Below are 21,012 nucleotides of genomic sequence, written 5' to 3'. Positions count from 1 at the left end.
GTACGTCATGTAAACGCACCAATCACCAGGCTTGTTGAGATTATCTATAAAGTTTGTTGCGTAGATGTTTTGGTGCCAGCAAAAAAAAAGTAAAGTGGCGTAAATGGTTGCGCAGTGGAGTTTCTGTTAACTGCCTCTCCAGCTGAAGTGACTCCCCTCTCATTACTACTGAGCTCTCTCATCCCATTACACTACAAGCAGAGAGCGAGCTTTTGGAACTCTTTTACACTTTCTATTTAAACTTTTAAAACTTGTTTTAGTTTAGTTTTAAGAATCATGTTTTGGACACTGTTGTGCGTAATCGCAGCCTTTGCGTCCGCGCCGGCAGATGCGCAAATCTCCAGCCGCTATGTTATCGGATGTCCCGCTCGGTGTGACAAGTCGATGTGTCCCCGGATATCAGCCGACTGCCCGGCAGGACAAAGCCTCGACGCCTGCCACTGCTGCCAGGTGTGCGCGTTCAGCGAGGGCGAAGCCTGCGGCGGCTTGGGGAAGCTCGGGGACCCGGTGTGCGGAGAGGGGCTGGAGTGCTCGGTCTCCGCCGGGGTGGCGTACACTATCACGGTGAGGAGGAGAAGCAAGACCGGGACTTGCGTGTGCAAAGCCACCGAACCGGTTTGTGGAAGCGATGGGGTGTCCTACCGGAATATCTGCGAGCTGAAGAGGGTCAGCCGCCGGGCGCAGAAGCTGCAGCAGCCACCTGTTCTTTTCATTCAGCGGGGAGCCTGCGGGAAAGGTAACGCTCAGGTTGTTTAGATCACAACACAAACTGATATATTGAAGATATGGTAGAAAGTAGGATGGTTATGATTGTGGTGCCATTAACAGTAATTATTTGGAACACTTTGTGCTGAAATAAACTATTGTGAAAGGAACATCTCCCTTTCAGATCCACTGGACTGTTTGCCTTTCTCAAACATACACATTTATGTTCATTCACAACATGTCCAGGTTGGCTCAAGTAAATCTGTAAATTGTCTTTATTGTGTGTCACATTCGCTCTTCACAACTTGCTCTTTGAAGGTGTGACCCCTCAAATCCTCACATGACGTTTGTGGGTTGAACTATACACACAGATGTTGGAGCTTAAAGCCGCATTCAGTGGCACACAATCCCCATGTGTTTAGGATAACAAGAGCCCCCATTCAACTGCGTTTCCCTCTTGTTCCTGCATTGTAATTCGACTCGATCAGAGAGCTGTCTTTTACTTTTGCCCGGTTGAATGAAGTCATGAGCTTTCTCCTGATGTAAAGCTTGATGTGAGCAGTCACACGGCTATAATCCCTCCGATTGTTTTAAACAATACAGCTCATGCCAGTGAAGCCTGCATTAGCTAAACAAAAAGGTATTTCCAAAGCCTGATAAGTCAGATATACTGTGGCCATTATGAAACAGCACTGAAGTGATACATTTGTAGTAACTGGTATAGTGTTTCTGTATGGACCTGCACTTTATCAGAGTGTCATGCGAAACCTATTTCACCCGTTCAGGAATGTGAAAACACACAAGGCTGCAGGTGGTAAAGGCATTGTATCAGTTTTTGGTGTATCTGTTTTACACATGTCCATCTGAAGTTTGCGCCACATCTGCAGTTGAAAACTTCTGAATGAAGAGCTTCAACACCTGTTGCCTCAAAGACCTATAACTTAGCTCAAAGCTTGGAAAACGTACCTCGCCCCTCCTCCCACAACCACCCAGCTCCTTCCTCTCTCTCTTCTTTTTCTCTCTCCGTGTCTCTCTCTTGCTCTCTGTCTCTCTGTTGTCACTCATAAATCACACTTCACAGTCACATAAAGGAATGCCTGGCGCTGATTCAAAGCCATAATTCCTCCTCCGTTGAAGACAGTTTAAAACGGGCCGGAGACACTGAAGGAAAACACAAAATTAGCAACCCATATTTTTGGGAAAGGTTTACATATACTTTAAAAACCGTGTGGGTGTAGTGGTAGGGCAGACTGTATCGCCACATTTGTTTGTCAGTCGTGTAAGCAACTTACATATTAAGTCATGCAGGCAGCTGACCATGTCTGAAACAAAGCAAGACTGTGGTGAGTGCTATTGATGTTCCAAGGAACCCAGTGCACATTTCCACAGCTGCAATAAAACGAGTCATTTGATAAATCAGATGTCAGATAAATCATAATGCTGCCTTTAGCATCTCTCCTGTTTGATATTTTTGACATTCATCATAAGATGTAATCAAGCCTGCAGAATTCGAATAGCAGGAGTTGACACTGAAAAGAAACTCAACCCCCTCTGAGTGCCTTTAGCTACCCTGCAACATGGCCCCATGTTAAGAAAACATGCAAGTACACTTTGCATGATGTCATTTCGTGTCTGGACGGTAAAGACGTTGATTATGCAAGCTGTTAGTTTTGGCAAAGACAATTAGGTAAAATATTTCTGTGACATTGGGGTCATATTTATTTAAATTGACCCACTTTTTATGTTTTTGGCATTTTAAAGTCTTTATTGACAGTGATAATGGAGAGACTGACAGGAAAAATGTTATCCTTATCCTAATGCCTCAAATATCCTGTTATTTACACAGAACTGCACACGGTGGACGCTGAAACAACCTACAACATTTTAGAAGCTGATCTGGCCGAATAAAGGTGTGGCCATGCAGATGATCTGTTTAGATTTTAATCCAATTGTTAACCCGATACAATTCGCTGCCGGGTAACTGTGCTGCTACAGCAGAATGCACTCTGTGACTCCGGCTAGGGATATGTGCTGAATATGCACATTCCTCCTCGACTTGTCTCAGCCACTCATAATATTAAACGATCATCTCTGTGCATGTGTCTTTTCCTTTTTTTTAATGTTGTTCTATCAGTCTGTCTCGGCTCCTGTTTCTGCAGGTCTCCCTGTCTGGTTTTCTCATCTATCTTCCTTCCTGTTCACGATGCCTGTGATTCTCTTTCTCATCATTTCTCTGTGCTCGACCATCTTTGCTGCAGCTTCTTTTATAGACATCCTTCGCTCTTATGCTCTTATATATCTCATCTAATTCCTTAAATTCCTTAAAATAACACAAATAAACCTATGACTTCCCAAGCCCACTATACCTCCTTGTCTGCCCTCTCTGCCAGTAGAGTCACTGTTGGACAGCAGCAAAGCTCGACTGTATATCTTCTTAACTGCAGAAAATCAGAGCCACATCCAAACTAAATAAGTCACAATGTTACACTTCTGAGCCCTAACATTCACATCTGTGTTGAGTCACATATGTGTATTGAGTCACCAGTGACTTACTGGAAATTATCTTATGTAATAGTATAATAGTATACACATAAATATGTTTTTTTAGTTTTTTTTTTTAGCAAAAGAAAGATTTGCTTCCATTCCACACATTTAGCATAAGCCTGGCTCAGTATAGCCAACAGTAGAGGACTTGTGTGTGTGAGTGTCCGTGCATAAAGAAGAGGAACTGACCTTACTGTATTCGCATCAAGTTTTTCTAGTTTAGGGGATCAGAAAAAACTGCTTCCGCCTGCAGGCGCCAATAAAACAGTGGGTACTATGTATGGGGAAATTGAGAAAGAAAAGAAGCTGAGATCTTGAGTGGACACCCGTGTGGTGAAGGTCAATGTGTAGAGCAGGGAGGGGGTAATGGGTATATGGAGTGGTAAGGATATGGGGCCTTTGTGTGTGTGTGTGTGTGTGTGTGTGTGTGTGTGTGTGTGTGTGTGTGTGTGTGTGTGAGAGAGAGAGAGAGCAGTTAGATGTGTCACGGTGTCGTACAGCTGGAAGCAAGTCTACCTTATCTGTTCACTTTCACTTGAAACATTTCTAAACTGACCAACAGCTACATTATCTGAGGTATCTCCCTTTTTCTTGCCCTATGATATCCATATTTAAATACTCATTTTGTTTTGCACACAGTGGAAAATCAATTATGTGTTACCTGATGCCTGCAATTACAGAGCTTATCTAGAGTGAGCCTCTGGCAACATTTCAGTAGATGGAGAAATGTTACAAAAGCAGTTACGTGGATTGCAACGCTACTCTAAAAGCTTGACATGCTGACCTTTTTCTCCACACATCAGTGACTTTCATAACTTCGAAGTTAAAGATGAATGAGACATTTTTGGCATTCAAGGAGACATCTGCTCGTAAATCAACTTAATTCTACGACAGTAAAGCCTTTCTAAGCTCAGTTCAGCAGTGAAATAATCCCACACAGTCTATAAATCATGCAACAATAGCTTGGCCGGGCTCTTTAATGTAACTGAACTGTGCACAACATCTGATTTATGATTTCCCAACAAAATCGTCACCAATGGGCCTATAACTCTACTATCATCACATGGCGTTGCAGTTGAAGCAGTGTGTCTCTGGAAGTACATTTCCCTGTGTGTGTGAGAAGGCAGCGCTCATGGTAACATGGTGAAGTGGAAGAGACTGTATGGATGCTCCAGAAACAACAGGTTCTGGACACTGGGCCTGCTCTCTCTAATAATAATCCCATCAGAGCCGACCACCAACCCCCCTGGGTGTGAATCTAGCATGGGGGAAATTACTCCAATCTTTCCATTACGTCTCTCTCTTAATGTGGTGGGAAACCTGTGTGATTTATCAGATTTAATGCTTGATTTGTAGCTTTAAAGTTCAACTGGGAAAATAAATGTGGAGGTTTGGAGAACCAGTCCAACACTTCTGCACAGACCAAAATATCTCAACAACTAACAGATGTTATGACTTTTTGTACAGATGTTCATGCTCCCCAGATGATGAAACCTACTGACTTTGCTGTTCCCCTGACTTTTCCTGCCACCACGAGGTTTACATATTGGGCTTAACTGTTGGATGAAATTTGATACAGATATCTAGAGCAGTTGTTCTCAAACTTTTCGAGTCGCGACCCGCCAGAATAATTAGGTTGGAGTTCTCGACTCTCCACTTTTGTTTCGTTTGAATAGATAGCACCTAGTTGTTGTTCAATCTGCTCCAGGCTCTGTGGATTCTTTATACGTTCTGTGACTTTTTCTCTACCACTTATCTGCCACTTAAATCCCCCATCATAAACTCACATGCATGCTCACTTTGACTCTCACAGACACTAGACAAATCTACTGTGAGGCAAATTATATCACTGCTGTAGGCGGAGTAATATAAATGCATTCCTCAGTCTAAAATATGTTATTTTATTTTTAATATTAACTATCCAACCCCACGTTTGAGAACCACTGATCTAGAGGCTGAGACCAATGACTTTGATTAGCGCTGACTTTTTCTCTAGCGCCAAGTTAGAGACAACATAAGTTTGCAGCTATTCTGTGAAATATCTCAACATTATATACAGATGTTCATGGTACCCAGAGGATGTACGCTACTGACTTTGGTGATCCCATGACGTTTTCTCTTGCGCCACCAGGAGGTTTTACATTTGTGGTTTTGAGTAAAATGTCTCAATAACTATTGGAAGGATGGTCATGGAATCGGATCATAGACATTTATAGACATCCATGTCCCCCTCAGGATGAACTCTAAGCACTTTGATGATCCCCTGACTTTTTATCTACTGCCATCTTCGGATCAAAATTTAAAGTTTTCAATACTTCGGTTTTTGAGTTAATACCTGCAAAACTAATGAGATTTCCATCAGTCTCAGTTGTACTTGTGTTGAACACACAAAACGTATTGATGAACATGATCACATCAGCATGGCAGCATTCAAACCACCGCTTTGCCAAAGTTCAGGCTCACATAGCATGGTTGTAGACTTGTTTCATAGATAGACAGACAGACAGATGGACAGAGTTGAGTTAAATGATCATATAACACCAGAATGTTCCCCCTGCGGGTTGACAAATGTTTTTATACTCTATAATTTAGTGGCATTCAGTTCGGCAAGATGGTGCTCAGTCCATGCTTCTGTTAGCTTAAATGCACCTCAAGTGGAAAGACTCTTTCTCTTTCCTTAACCCTTCACTGCAATCAATGATATCCCAGGGCTTATGGCTGCCTTTGACTTTTGTAAATTGTGCTCCCTAGGAGAATGCAATGACTGAAATACAGTGTGAGGCTCGTGGCAAAATAAGGAGTTACGCCTTGGCAGGATGAAAAGCTCAGAGGGAAAGGTTTAGGGAGTTTTGATTCATAGCTTTGGTTAAACTGTCTTCTGGGCAGACCTTAATTACCAGGTAAATCAGTCAACATTTCCTAACTTGCCTTGGATAGATGGAATGGGTGATTCAGTGAATTTGGCAGTCCTCATACGTACAGTGTCAGACAGTGTGTGTGCGTGTGAGTCTGAGTGGTAATATACTTGTGAGGATCAGTTTGGTCTTGACAAAAGATCTGTTGACGGTTCAAGAATTTAGAGTCGGTGCATACGATCAACAATGAAGTAAGAGGGGTAAAGGTCAAGGTTGAGTATTTATTTGAGAGTTTTAAGGTCAGGGTTAAGAGTTTGTAAATGAGTGTGTGTGCATATGTGTCAGGCCTGACCTAGACAGTCTCCACCTCAGACGAACTGTCATCTTTTCTTTTCCCCTCTGTGTTATGATAAAGGCCAGTTTTATTTGTTGGTTTTCCATTCTCACACAGCTCTTACATCATACAGTATTTCGGTGTATCTTTTGTTTGCTTTTACTCATCTGACATCCTGGCCTGTGTGTGTGTGTGTGTGCGTGTGTGCGTGTGTGTTGTATTTCCAGCTCAGGACAACCCAGACAGCCCAAGACACAAATACAACTTCATCGCCGACGTGGTGGAGAAAATTGCTCCGTCTGTTGTTCACATTGAACTTTTCCGCAAGTAAGAGCCGTGCACCGGTGTGTGTGTGTGTGTGTGTGTGTGTGTGTGTGTGTGGGACAGACTGAAACACACAATCATTTACAGCCCATTTGTGTACTTAACCAGACCACACTAGTTGGTAGAGCACCTCATTCTCCACTTCAGTCTTTCAGCGTCTTTTCTTTTCATCCTCTCACTAGCTTTTATGCTCTTTTATCTCGTCCTTCTTTGACACCTCAATTCTTTGTCTGCGTCGTCTCCGTCGCGTCTGTCACTGTAGCTTGTAAAGTGGTTCTTTCAACGTCTGCAGCTCTCTGATTTCCACATTTCCATCTTTCCCTCACTCAGATCTGTCTCTTGTCTTTTTCCTCCCTCCTCCGCCGTCGCTGCCTCAGGTTGACTTGAAAGCTGTTCTTCATTGAGGTTGTGCTGTATTTAAAGTCTTCAGTCCATATTTGTTTCTTCCTCTTACCGTTTTTATGTATACTTTATCTCTCCAGCTCACCTTTGAATACTTACCCGCCTACTGTTTATGTATTTACTTCCTGTGCAGACGCTCAAGTGCTTTAAAGTTTGTTTGCTTTCACGTTTGGAGTGTTACACTGTTACATCATGCGTTGGTTTTGCTGTCTTCTCAATTAGTTTTTCTAGAAGATGAGACCTGTTGAAAGAGTGAAGTGAAGGGAAATACTCTAATCCCCTCCTCCTTTCTCCCACCATCCTCTCCTTCCCCACACAGGATGACCTATTCCAAGCGAGAGGTGGCGGTGGCCAGTGGTTCTGGCTTTATCGTGGCAGAAGATGGTCAGATTGTGACCAATGCCCACGTCGTGGCCAATAAGCACCGAGTGAAAGTGGAGCTGAAGAGCGGCGGCTCCTACGATGCCAAAATCAAAGACGTGGACGAGAAATCGGACATCGCCCTCCTCAAGATCGACGTACCGGTCAGTCAGAAGGCCAAAACAACTGGCAGATATTACAAAACTCACTATCACAAACCTGTGGCCAGTGTTGATAATCTTTCGACCCTTTGCTGCACAGGACATATGTCTGCTGCATTTTCTCTCCACGTCCCTGTCTGTGTTTATTTCTCCGTCTACTGGACCAGAGGGATCCACGTTAGCGTGGCAGAGGTTCAGGGCCTGATCATCATTCGGGGGATTTGTTTGCATCACATGTTGCAAACAAATCCCCCGTGTTGCAGATGGCTGCAGATTCAAGAATGGCTGTTACTTCATGTTGTGGAAGCATGAAAAATAACTCGTGCTGGTCACCAAAAATGTGTGCTTCATCATTGCAGAAGTCCTCTGCAATCATTGTGTCATTGTGCAATCAGTCATTGTGTGAAGTCGGAGCAGGTCATCCAGGCCATGAGTCAGTGATGAAGCCTCAGAAGACATGTGGTCTCTTTGGAAAGGACACATGATTTAGATGGAAACTGGCATTTCTGCTAATAAGGGGAAGTTGGTGTGTGTGTGTGTGTGTGTGTGTGTAGGTGTAGGTGTGTGTCTGTGTAACTAATACAGGGCGAAATTAGAGGATGAGTAAGATCTAAGGAGAGGGTGGGAGGGCGAGGAGACTTGTCATTTGGATTACATTTAAAAGGGAAAGTATAGTCATCCAAACCTATAGCTACAGGGTATTTCATTTCAGTACCCAAGAGTAATAACTGTGAATTCCAGCTTTGAAATATTCTTCCTTTATTCAAGGACAGTTAACTAAACGTTTAGATAACGGAGTGAATGATGCAGCATATATGAATTATAGCAACAAACAACTATTTGCTGTGTAAATATATAGTGGAGTAATGGCTACCTGAGCAGAGAATGAAGTCGCTATCCCTCTGTGTGTGTTGTTGCCACAGCTTCTCTGTGATTGTTGACACAGCCGGGCCGGCCAAGTGTCAAGTCTCAATTCCACATCTCTGGTAGCTGACCTGAGGTAACAGCGATGCAACAGAGCAAAAAACGAGAAAGATATCCCTAAATTCTTACTGCACGCTGGATCCATAGAGAATGAAAAAGAAACGGAAGTTGTAGACTTAAAAGCATTACAACAGTATGATGCTAAACAAACATTAAATGAGCCCACAAATGTATCTTTAATTTAAGAAGCTTCACAGATCAGTTATTTAGTTTTCTTGTAGAAAATGACCATATGTGAGTTAAATTCATACCCTGACAGGGGCTGAAACTATATCTTTAATCATCCATCCTCCTCTCCCTCATTCTTCATCTGCCTTCACTCTCTGCTCCTTTTCCTCATAGCGTCCTCTCTGTTAGATTAAAAAGCTGAATTCTGTCAACGTCAGCACTCCAGAAGCAGCCACAGATAATCAATAAACAATTGCACCAGTTTATGAGTGAGAAAGTATAGAGTTAGGTTTTCCCTGAGCGTAAAGACTCGCTTCTGTCTTCTTTCTCTCCCCTTTTGTCTGTGAAATTGGAGTTTATTGGAAGCCAGACCCAGTCCGTTCTCTGGGCTGTGGTCTGCCCCTCAGCTCTGGGGAATACATTAGTCCGTCTACAGCAGATGGAACTTCAGAGGGGAAGGGAAGGGGGGAAGCGTTGTACTCACTTGTTCCTGTGTAGAAAGAATGGGGGGAAAAGAGAAAACAAGAGGGACAGAGAAAGACCGAGCGATGTGGTCAAGGCCTGGAAAATGGATCCATATGTCTGGAGGACTCTGTGAGCTAATAGGCTAATGAGTGCATTGTGTGATGTGGCAACGGCACAATAATGATAGAACTCATTGTGCTTCAGCTTATAAAAGGCCTCTCGTTAACCTCATTCTTTCACTCAGAACTTGGACACTGCCACATTCACTTAGAAGTGCTTACAATGACTTGGACGCATTCAGATTTACCTGCTTTCACTCTGACTTGAAAGCTCGCTGGCTTGGAGGGACATTTATTTCATCATATTGACCCAGACGGACTTGGAAGGACTTCAAAACACTCAAATGTAGCGTGCAGGGAATTTTCCATATGATTCCAGATCATTTTACTGCACGGCCTGTGTCGTCATTAACCTTGCTGAATCCAGTGAATGCATTGATCCTTGGCTTTGTTCTGACTGACTGAAGCTCAAAACCTATGGTTCGTAGGCACAGCAGGCCTGTCGAGCTTTTGGACTTTTAGATAAAACCCAAAACATAAGAGTTATTATTTTAATCTGCATATATATGCCATACTAGAATGGAAAGCTCCCTATTCCTATTTTAGACACCAGAGGCGGTGTAATGATAAGTTGCCTCAAAAATAAGTAATTACCACTAAAACTGTTGGATATAACTATAAATGAATTAGCCATTAACTTAACCCTCATGCTAAAATATTTTTTATGAGATGTTGCAGTGTGGCAGTTTTTCTTATCTGTCTCTGTGTTACCCATCCCTATTAAGAGTCTCAAACCCCTCTCTCTGGGACTTTTGCCTGGTGCTGGTTTGGACTCGGCTATTATTGGAATATGTATGAGTTTGTGTCTGTGTTTATGTGCAGAGAGGAAAGAGAAGGAATGCACCTCGCTGTACCGCATTTCTCTATTCATCAGCAACATTGGGTAAATGTTTACCCAGGAAGTAAGAGATGTGTACATTTCCCTAGATTAACAGTACTGACAGACAAATGCAAGCTTGCAATCAATTATTCAAATCTGTTTATGTGCGTGTGTGTGCACACGGATGGGTTTAAGGCGGCTCACTGCAGGGACGAGGAGGACACGCTCCATTGCCAGTGGAAAGACACTGCATGGCGTCCTTCAGAGACACGCAGAGGGGAAATGAATCAACGTCCTCCTCTTCTCTCTCCTTCATCTCTTGTCCCTGTGACCAAAATGGTTCCCATTAAGGATGAAGTCGGGTGGGATCAGAGCCAAGAAAAACACACACACACACACACACACACACACACACACACTCTTTTGCCCCGCTGGGTCTTGATGCACTTTCTCTTTTTGGCTGCGTAATTGTTTTTCAACCCCAGCAGCCTAAAACTGTTTCGGGTTACCATTCAATGACATCACTTTATGTGTGCGTATGAAGCATTTCAACTCAACCACAGCTATGGTCAGATTGTTGATAACGAACAGTATATTTGAGACATTCACTTTTTTAAATTGCATTTTTGTTCTAAATAGATACAAAGCTACGGTGTATTCTGGTGTGTTCACGACACCTATTTAATTAGGGGCATAGATTATATCCTCTGACCCTTACTCCACAGTTTGGGTGTTGGCTTGAGGAGAGTGCAACACATACAGGCAGGGCGATAACCCTCTGCTTTTTAGACTGGGATCCAGGGACCCACTGACTTGCTTGAGCAGATTTCAGTGTGTTCCCCCAGCCATATAAAGAAGAGTCTAGACTACAATATAGTCTATATTTTCTAAAACCTCTTCTTCCATTCAGGGAAGAACCTCCCCTGACCAGCACACACCGGTGTAAATGCTGAAAAGGTTGCCAATCATCCCAGAGCACAAAGAAACCATATACTTGAGAGTTGTGGTTCACATACTTCAGGCAGTTATCCTGAAGCAAATGAAGACCTCATCTCCTCTCATCATTGTGTTTGTGCAGTTCAAAGTGTTTGTGGTGTCTGGCCAGAGCCGAGAAGCCCTCTGAGCTCTCGGGCAAAGCTGCACAGAGTGGAACATACACAAGGAACTCACTGACATATGTTTGCTCTTATAGACCGGCCGGAAACCTTCCCAACAACATATGGAAACCATAGTGGTTTCCGTACTAGTGTCAGCAAGGATATGGCTCAGCCAGTGTGATTTGAACATGTTGATGTTACTGACAGTGTGAGGGAATGCTCAGCGGAGCGAAGACCCGCTTCAATGTGTCGACTATTGCTTTGTGTGTAAAAGTCATGGTTACATTCACCTACATATTTTGTCGGTCTACCAAACACGCACAAACAGGCATTCATGCACACATAAATGAGTCACGTACACGCCATACAAGCAGACAAACTCACACACACACGTGGTGTCCCCTCAGCCTGATCTTCCGTTCCTCTGACTTGATGTTATGTATGAGCGTGCTGAATCCTGCCCCATTGTTTTATCTGCATTAGCACGACCCCCGAGGGCACACGTACAACCCTAAACCTTTGTGTATTTATGAATGTTGCAAGGTGGAACTTATAAAAGTTAGTTCCCTGCTTTGAAGTCACCGGTATGAAAAGAACAGGAAAGCGTGAAGTGACTGCAGTTTAGCTTCCATACGGTTTGGGCCACGCTCTGACTCCAAAGCAGCTTCCTAGTCTGAATGTGTGTGTGTGTGTTTTTTTAACTAGCTGTATATCCAAGCAGTGCCAGGTGTGTGGGTTTTAATTTACAGACTTGAGTTTGTGAGGGTTCATGCCCTGGCAGCCTATTCCCTCTTTCTGTGTGCTCATATGTGTGTGTGTGTGTGTGTGTGTGTGTGTCTGTGTGCGTATATACATACACATGTGTCTCAGAGACTATTACGCCACAGTCCATCTGGGCTTGACTGGGATGGTATGCACCTGGTTCCTCGGGTCGTAAAGCGGTAGTTAGTGTAATGGCTTTTAAATGAGCCTCCAAACGAGCGAGGTTGTAACGTTACACAATGACACATCTCTACGGCAACTCTGCTGCTATTTTCAAAGCGGGCTGTTTGCTTGTCTGCCAGCTTATCTGTCCGACTGTCCCTTCGCCATGTGGTCCCAAGAATCTGTCTGTGTGCAGGAGGCTGAATCAAAATCTCAGCTCAGCGATAGAAGACGGAAAACAACACGAGCCGCTTTCAATTATACTTCTTTGGTCAAAGTTGTTTAGCCCTCCCTCCTTTAATCTGATGCCCCACTTTTCTCTCTGATATAAACACTCAAGAATTTTGTGACAGTTTTCCTTTTCAGGAAGTATATCCTTGTAGACGTTTTCAAAAACTCTGAAGCACGTATGTTTTATTTTTATTTTTTTTGACTATCAAACCGCTGCTTTTCTGGGTCTTAGACCAAAAATATTTCTTTGGTCACAAACCGGTCTCGGCCAACGCGCGCTGCATGCATCACATAATATCAAAGTAAACTGCGTTTGACTCATTCGTCTCACATTCTCAGACTGTCCTTCCAGTGGTTTGTGGTGTTTGTTGTTTCCCTCCTTCACCTTGCCTCCTTCCTTTAAGTGTGGCTATAGCGTCTTTGGGTGAAGTACGAATGCAGTCGTAACCTTCTTCTAAAATAGTAGGGTGAGTCCCTTGGGTGGTCAGGAGAGGCAGACTCGCATGGCGAGATGATTTTCCACAACTCATTCCAGATTGCTGACTAGGCACGATTAGTAGGTGATATGTAAGCTAGTCACGATTAGTAGGTGATATGTAAGCTAGTCACGATTAGTAGGTGATATGTAAGCTAGGCACGATTAGTAGGTGATATGTAAGCTAGGCACGATTAGTAGGTGATATGTAAGCTAGGGGTCTTTCAAAAAGTTGGGCAGTCTGCATGTTCAGCGTTTGTTCTGCCCTCTCACCTCAGCGCTGTTTGGCTGTCAGCATACTGATGCAATTCGCACTCTTTTTACATGATTTTTTTTTTAATGCATTGTGATTTTGTGTGTGTGTGTGTGTGTGAACTCTGTATTACTCACGTTCATTAAACTCTTTCAGAAGACATTAGGATTAACTGCAGTCGAGCTGAGAACAAAGCCGTTCCTCAGAGTTGTCATTTTGAAGATACAAGGTTTTCGCCAGATAGCAACAGTCGCTATGACACCGGCAGTATCACTAACCGTTATCATTATCGTGGTGACCGACAGAGTCCTGAATGTCTTGGCAGCGTCCACCTGACGTCCTCTCTCTCTCAGCTGTGTGTGTTTCTCTTGCTTCCTCTCTCCATCTGGTTATACTCTTATCTCACATGGGAGTGTGAAGGGGCGGGGGGGGGGGGGGAGGATTATACAGCATGCTACTCCTGGGTCAGGTGCCTGTTTGTGTGTGTGTGTTTGCACGCGCCAAATGCATGCTCATGTACATACTTCTGCAGCCTGTGTGTGCTGTGTTTACTTTTAACATCCCTACAATGTTCAAGCAAACCCACAGGATTCACGAACACGGCCTCAGACATGAGTGTTTTTTGTATTTGTGTATCTGTGTGTGTGGGGTAAGGTGGAAAGTAGGGTTGAAAGGTCCTCTACCTCAGTTACTGGCTGTCACTATCTTTGCCATCTTCTAATAATAACTTCACCTTAAGGGTCGAGATTGTTTACCGCAATGTCTAAAATGCCGGCGACTGAATCAAAAGTGTCTTAAATGTTTTCCCACAATCCTATTTCTAGTTTATGAATCATGTGTCTGCTGTCAGTTTATGTTGTCTTTACCTGCAGACGTCCACAAACAGAGAGGAAAATGTATGTATGCGTTGGCAGCAAGGAGTCATGTTTTATGACTGAGAATATGATTTGTGATTAAGCGTGCGATGTCTGAGTGTTCGACTGGGTGTGCATATTTCACTTTGATTCTTTTGTCTGTGTGTGCCAACTTGTGCTGCTGTCTCAGTTACCTTACAGCCTCCTCCGGCTCCTATTTATAACCCTGAGTAAACAAAATGGATACATAGGAGGATCACTCGGGACAGGTCCTTAAGTCTAAGATAATGCTCGCCTGCCTTCAGGGCGTCGGGTCCCTGCATGCACTCAACGTGATGTGGTGGGGCGTGGGCTTCGACTGCAGGCTGCCCGGCAGAGATGATTTCATTCAGAGGAGGAAACTGTGACTGTGGGTGAATAGATATATCTTGTCTGTCTGTAGAGGCCAGCTCTCCGTAGCCTGGTTTCCACTGCCCCAGTGTAACAGGGCCAACCGGAGCTTAAGGTTCTCATTATTTACCGTATATCAGTCACTTTTCCAGCATCTGTGGCCTGTTGGCACACACTCGCCTTTACGAATGATTTAACAGCTGGGCCACACTCTCAGTTAAACAAAGAAGCTTTTGATCTTGATTATTAACATTTTGAGTTGCGTTGTTTGGGCTAAATGTCACTTCTTACTGCGGTGGAAAAGAAGTAATTGGTTTTTTTGGGGAGCATTTCAATGCAGCATTGAGTGGGTTGTGTTTAGAAGATTGTTTGTGGTTTTGTTGTAATTATTTTCCTGCTGTCCACTCATGAAACAAATGATTGGGAAAAGTCCTTAAAGCTCAGTAGAGTAATTGCACTTGAAGCAACACTAACACTAACACTGCTTCCACTAGCAGGCCATGCCTTCATGTCATTTTAATTAATAAATTGTTCATTTTATGTGTTTGTTTCTACTTACTGGTCTCCATCAGTTTAGTTTATTTTTTTGGCCTCCAGTGATGTGAACATGTCGTCCCTCTGTGTTTTCTCACTTGCAGACAAAGCTCCCTGTACTGCTGCTGGGCCGATCATCAGACCTGAGACCGGGGGAGTTTGTGGTCGCTATCGGCAGCCCGTTTTCCCTCCAGAACACCGTCACTACGGGAATCGTCAGCACCACTCAGCGAGGCGGCAAAGAGCTGGGCCTCCTCAACTCCGACATGGAGTACATCCAGACAGATGCCATCATAAATGTACGCGAATGAAGATGCATGGCTACGCTTTATTTTTCTAACAAACACAAATATTAAGTGATGCATCTTTTTTGATTGACAGTACGGCAACTCAGGAGGGCCTCTGCTAAATCTGGTAAGCCATTTTTACATTCCCATGGAATGTTAAAATCCATACAATAATGGTTTTGTCACCAAAGACTAAACTGGGCTTTGCTGTTTTTAGGATGGCGAGGTGATTGGGATCAACACGTTGAAAGTGACTGCCGGCATCTCCTTTGCCATACCCTCAGACAAAATACGAGAGTTCCTGGCAGAGTCATATGACAGGCTGTCCAGAGGTATGAGCTATCACTGACAAAACCTATTATGTTTTCATTTTGTCACTTCTATTCAATCTCCAAGACAAACTGTAGGAGGAAAATTCTTAGAATTGGCCGCAAGAGTTGAAGAGATGTGCACAGTCAAGGAGCATGTACTGTAATTCTGCATGCCATTTCTTTGGTTGATATTTTTCATCTCTCTGCTCTCTTGAGATATATTACCTACATTTCTAGCATTATGAATCCTTGCCCAGCATTACCCAACAATATTTTGACATTGCAAATAAACTACTAAGAAGAAAAAGCCAGCACATGTCAGGTTGTACTTTTATTGTATTGCTTTTCATCGTTTGCCTCACGTAGAGTTTTGGAACAACACACGCGTGTATTTAATATGTGACTGCCAGCTTGGCGCCTTGATTTGATTTGTCTGAAAGATGAAATAACATAAAAAAAACAAGATGATGAAACACGTGGAAGAGTACATGTGCACACTGTCCTGCGAGACATGTGCAAGATAATCTGTTATCCACTGCCCAATCTAAAGTAATATGTCTATCACTCACATACAGAATAAAAATACCCTGGGGGATTTTTATTGTTTTGGAGCTCAAAACAAACGCCCTCATAAAACTAAGAACCCAGACTGTTGCAGGCGAGAGGTTGAATGATTGTATCTGTACTGTGTTGTTGTCCATCTCTAGGGAGAGCAGCTGCGAAGAAGAAGTACATTGGTGTGAGGATGATGACTCTCACTCCATCGTAAGTTGCACACTTTATATATGACCGTCGCCAGTGAAATGGCAGCAGTACAGCCTTCATTATGCTTCGACAATGGGATATTGCAACATATACATTTCTTGTTTTTTGGCTTTATAAAAATGGCGGTTGATTGCTAAACTCTCTGCCCCGTTTTCTACCTCCAGGCTGGCCAAAGAGCTGAAGACTCGACACCGTGACTTCCCTGACGTCACCTCTGGAGCTTACGTCATGGAGGTCATCGCGAAGACACCGGCTGCAACGTAAGGAGGATGTTTTGCCCATATGGCATCCATTAGAGTGGGCTCAGTTTGAATTAACTTGATTGTAACGTCTTGGTTTTCAGTGAGGCACAAATGCAACTCGCCTTTGACTGTTTCTCAGCTATGTGATATTGTCGTTACACGTGTGCTCTTAATTCGCAGTCATCACTCTCCGTGCAGCTCCTGCTCCCCTCTCGCATTGCAAATAGACAGATTTAATTTCCTTCCTTCGCTTTATTTCCCTCCTCTGACTGTCAAGTGTGCATAGACGCACACTCAAAGACACACAAAGCCTCCTACACAACTGTCGTAATGGGACGTAGATTCATGGCTCACTCCTGCGTGCCTGGAGTGCCTGGCCCTCTAAAATATCCCCCTCCTCCCACAATCGCAGCCCACTCCAATCAGCCGCCACCACAACTCCAGCAGAGTGGGGCTCGGAAGAAGCTGAGGTCAGCTATTTCCTTCAAACCTCATGCAGGGAGGTTACTGGCTGTGCTGTGGTTTTCCTGCGCCTGTTCACCCAGCCCATTCCAGAGCGGGGTCCCCCTACAGGGCCTCGTCAATTTACTTGTTGCATAAATCACCCTGCTTTCTGAATAATTGCATTTCTGTGGCTCCTTTTATTCACGCTTTTGATCTCGCTCTGTTTTGTGCTGCTTTGTGGCCTTTAAAAAAACCATCGGTTTGCTGTGTTTGAGGTGTTAGAGCAGCTGAGTGTAATGAGCGGAGCACCGAGCTGCACTGCTATTTATGGATGCTGTGGCAAGTGAAGGTGTGGTGGTCCGTGTTTGCATGTGGCTGTGATTAAGCAGCCGCATTTAGAGTACTCTTTTGATATCAACACTGTTGCTCCCCTGGTCTGCGTGTGGTTTCAGATTTACTGGTTTGTTTGTTTTTTTAGTACAGGTGTACGTTTAGCCAACATGTTTTTATCTGCAAGGCGCTCTCACCTCGCTGTGCTACTATTCCCATCATCAATTCTTACAACAGATGTAACGTGGATTCAGATTGTGCTCACGGGCCTGCAAACCAAACCTGACCAAAGTACAAGTTAGATTTGTTTGAATAAAGACCATACATACAGTAGGATAACTTGATTATAACTTGATTTATTTTGTAGCTGACATGTATCTGTAGGCCATTAAATTAATGTATTTCTACTAAAATCTGAAGAGGAAATTGTAGTAACACAATATGCAAGCAGAGGGATAACGTTGCCATAAAATCAGCATATTTGATCATTGAAGGATCGGACTGATGATATTGTAGGTTTTTATTATTGTCTACAAATGAAAAGACCAAAACCAATGATGAGTTAGTCTGTCTGTCAATACGCTCAACTGATAGCTCATCGATTTCTACTGAAGATGTAATGACATGAATGAATGTCATACATAATTTCACGTTTCAAATTCCTAAAACACTAAATTTATTAGCAAATGTTCCTCAAAAAGCAGTAAATAGTGCATCTGTTTTGGACTATTTTTAGCGATGGAAGTTTTATTTTTTATTTTTTTTACAACAACAGAAGAGTAAGAGGAATATGATATGTCTGGCTTTAAATACATAAATAATATTTGATATCAATTTATTGATGGTTTTGGTATTTTCATGGGATTGGCTGACAATAAGAAAATAATGCATATCACCACACAAAATGTAAGTTCTTACACACTGTATACTTAATAAGACCACATGCAGAACAGCATTGGGCTTTTGTTGTTGTTTTTGTTGTTATTTCTGTGGCGTCTTTGCATTTATTTGATACTACAAAGGGTAGAGCTGACAGAAAATGAGGGTAGAGAGTGATGGGGGTGACATGCAGCTGTTCTTAAACTGATGTTGTGATGACATGGTCAGCATCTGAAACCAAGAGGAAGCCCTCATCACTGGCCAGTGTTACCTTTCAGTCCCATATACCTCTTCAGTGGCTAAAACTGTACAGGAATATCATGTCACTCTACTAAGATAATCAGCGCCAGATTACTAAAATGGATATTATTACGGCTGTTACTCACACATAAAGTGCTTGCCATTTATGAAGCCCTTGCTCAGTCTTGATCTTCTTCTTTCCTCCAGTGCTGGACTCAAAGAGCACGATGTCATCATCTCAGTCAACGGCCAGAGGATCTCATCAGCGACTGACGTCAGTGCCGCCGTCAAGCGGGACGTCACCTTGAGCATAGTTGTGCGCCGTGGAAACGAGGACGCTATCCTCACGGTTGTTCCCATGGAGATCGACCCTTGACCCTCCACAAATCACACCACAGGAGCTGGAGCTAGGTTTGACTTATCACCAGTGGACCTTACATTGGAGAGGGGCTTCTACTGATACCCCCTCGTCCTGTGGCCAAACGCTAGTGGCGCCACACATCCAGGAATATTCTGGCTTTGCCTTGAAAGGAATGACTGTACAGATGCTCAGTCCTCTACTTTGTTCTCTGTGTTTGTTTTCACTTTTAGTATTTAATGCTTTGATCAATGATGGTTATTGGCATCTTGTTTGTATCTGCTCTCTCTTGTTTTGTGTCTTTTTTAACATGGACTTATGCTCAGCCAGGCCTTCCACTGCAGTTTCAAGCAATTTAGAGACTCCCTGGGCAAATCCGATTTGTATGATTGTTGTTTTCTAAAATTATTTTCTAAAGTACTGTAGAATGTTTTTTGTTTGTTGGTTATGTAATGTATACTGAGAAGAGAATAAAGGGTTTATGTCAAAATTGATTTTATTGCCTTCATATGGGCCTTATAGTGGTCTGGTGTTATTGTTGGGCCAGGAGCTCTGCAGTCTGACCTCAGAGACAGGAGTGCGAGCCAAACAGAGATCCGACCCACGATGCAGTGGCTCGCATGAATACACTTAGTGTTTTGGTAGAGATTTTTGTTCACCACATACATTTTGGATGATGATGAAAAGTAAACCTCATGAGAACTATACAGAAGCCAGCACACACGACAAAAAGCTTCACGGTTTACAAGACGGTCTTTCTCTTTCACTAAACGTGAAATCTGCTGTGGAAAAACTGTGCAGAAGCTTTTGTTTTCTCTATTGTAACCCACCATTACTCAAATGAAAGGTCTGCTATGCTGTCTACAGCAAGAAGTAACCAAACTTCAACAGCTTTAAAAGTATGCTTTACAGACAGAGGAACATTTTGTCATTTAGCAGTGTGGCTACATTTGAATTTAAGACCATACCTCTAATAACCAGTGGATGTTTATCCTTCACACCCTATTTTCCATTCCCATACACCACATGGAAGCTATGTTACAGATGCTTTCCCTTTATGTTATGCAGCCCACAGACGTATCATAATCACACATTATTTTCAGGCTATACTAGACATTATAAAATATGTTGACTTGTTTGAGTTAAATACTGTCGCATACTGGGCACCCAATTGATAAATGTATTAATTTGCGGTCAAAGGCCAAAAGTGCAAAATTTCTAACAAACAAATAAAAAAAATCCCTGAGACAGAAGCGTGACAGGAAGTGTTGCTGCCATCTCATGGTTCTGTATCAGTGTTGCAGTCTCTCCTCTTAATATACCCCTCCGAATATATTTATATACAGGCAGATTTTACACACAACACTGTAGTTCTATGTTTTTATTTCACTTGGCAATAGCACAGATGCCTGACTCATTTATTCCAAGACTGCAACACATTCAGAGAGATTACAAAATGGTTTGGACGTAGCTGTAAAGTTTGTTTGTTGAAAGAAGTAATGACTGCCAAACTGCCAGGACTAGCTCAAAACCATCGGTCACCCGGGGCATGGCTGTTTATGGCTGTATTACCTCACCACCTCTGAGCCTTGATGTGGAGTGACAGTCTCGCAGAAGCCAAAAAAAAGAAAATCTGTATGTTTAGCACTGACTGAATATGGAGGGTGATTTTATACTCTTTATCCAAATGTTGCATAACGATGATGGAACCTGAAGATTTGATCATTTCGTTAATTGTGATGTAAGACAGGACTCATATGAAAAAGTAAGAAATGTGTTCATGGATTTGTCACTTAACCGTTGACATCATGCATTATTTACAGTAATATAGAGAACAGCTGTGACCCCATTGCAGTAAGAGTTATTTTATTTACTTTGGGTCAGATGGCTAAATAAAATGAAAAATACCTTTCAAATGCCTCCCTTGAGAAATTAGTAGGCTGTCCCTCTGTTTCTGAGCTGAGACCAGCCATTTCAGAGCTGACCCCATGCCGCATCTTTAAAAGACTTTCATGCTTTGAAGGAAATGTTGTGATGTCTGCCTGGGCTGAGTAATGCTTCAGAGTTGATACAGTTGGGACCAATTTGCCCTGCAGACCCGGGCTGTTTCTAACCCACTATTCATTCATTGGACACCATCTGCGCCCCAGACCAGTG

The 21,012-nt window shown here is 43.0% G+C and overlaps 1 protein-coding gene across 2 annotated transcripts; it reads left to right on the top strand.

The window, feature by feature from the left end:
• Window positions 1–276: 276 nt before the first annotated feature.
• Window positions 277–18,873, top strand: LOC142931754 (serine protease HTRA1A-like). Of its 2 annotated transcripts, none has more exons than XM_076075831.1 (9): window positions 277–736; window positions 6,666–6,765; window positions 7,484–7,688; window positions 15,104–15,298; window positions 15,381–15,413; window positions 15,504–15,618; window positions 16,305–16,362; window positions 16,527–16,622; window positions 18,705–18,873. In XM_076075831.1, exons 1-9 carry the CDS (start codon window positions 277–279, stop codon window positions 18,871–18,873), a joined length of 1,431 nt encoding a protein of 476 aa, XP_075931946.1. The 2 variants fall into 2 exon arrangements, with proteins under 2 accessions (XP_075931946.1, XP_075931945.1); XM_076075830.1 differs by having other exon boundaries at window positions 277–747; window positions 6,671–6,765.
• Window positions 18,874–21,012: the final 2,139 nt, after the last annotated feature.

This window comes from Anarhichas minor, unplaced genomic scaffold, assembly GCF_050575085.1.
Source record: "Anarhichas minor isolate MPS153535 unplaced genomic scaffold, ASM5057508v1 ptg000054l, whole genome shotgun sequence".
NCBI lineage: Eukaryota > Metazoa > Chordata > Actinopteri > Perciformes > Anarhichadidae > Anarhichas > Anarhichas minor.
This window is presented reverse-complemented; position numbering and strand designations above follow the sequence as displayed.